The 288-nt window shown below is 70.1% G+C and overlaps 1 protein-coding gene across 5 annotated transcripts in view; it reads left to right on the top strand.

The window, feature by feature from the left end:
* The first annotated feature begins 73 nt into the window (after nucleotides 1–73).
* FAM69C (family with sequence similarity 69 member C) overlaps nucleotides 74–288 on the top strand; it is a 19,057-nt gene continuing 18,842 nt past the window's right edge. For all 5 annotated transcript variants that reach the window (XR_001411569.1, XR_001411570.1, XR_001411571.1 and 2 more), the window contains exon 1: nucleotides 74–260. Coding sequence is in view for 1 of the 5 variants with exons in the window: in XM_014938766.1 (XP_014794252.1) it covers nucleotides 78–260 (183 nt within the window). In the remaining 4 variants the exon portion in view is untranslated. The remainder of the gene's footprint in view (nucleotides 261–288) is intronic.

Raw genomic sequence — 288 nt, forward strand, 5'->3', positions numbered from 1 at the left:
CTGCCCCGGCCGCCTCCTCTGGCTCGGAGCCGCAGCGGCTGAAGCGGCTGAAGCCCCAGCCCAGCCCGGGCGCCACGATGAGGGGCATCCCCAGCTTCAAGCGGCTGCGGCTCAAAATCTGGCGGCGCTGCACCCTGCTGCTCCTCCTCCTCTGGGCTGCCTGCTGGATGCTGGTGAGCGCCTTGCTCTTCCTCCTCCACAGGAGCGTCTTCTCCGAGCGCTGCACCGACGAGAAAAGCCACCGGATCCTGGCCAGGCTGGTACGTGCCCCGGCGGGACGCGGGGCAT

The sequence above is a fragment of the Calidris pugnax genome, unplaced genomic scaffold (genome assembly GCF_001431845.1).
Source record: "Calidris pugnax isolate Ruff unplaced genomic scaffold, ASM143184v1 scaffold13, whole genome shotgun sequence".
Lineage (NCBI taxonomy): Eukaryota > Metazoa > Chordata > Aves > Charadriiformes > Scolopacidae > Calidris > Calidris pugnax.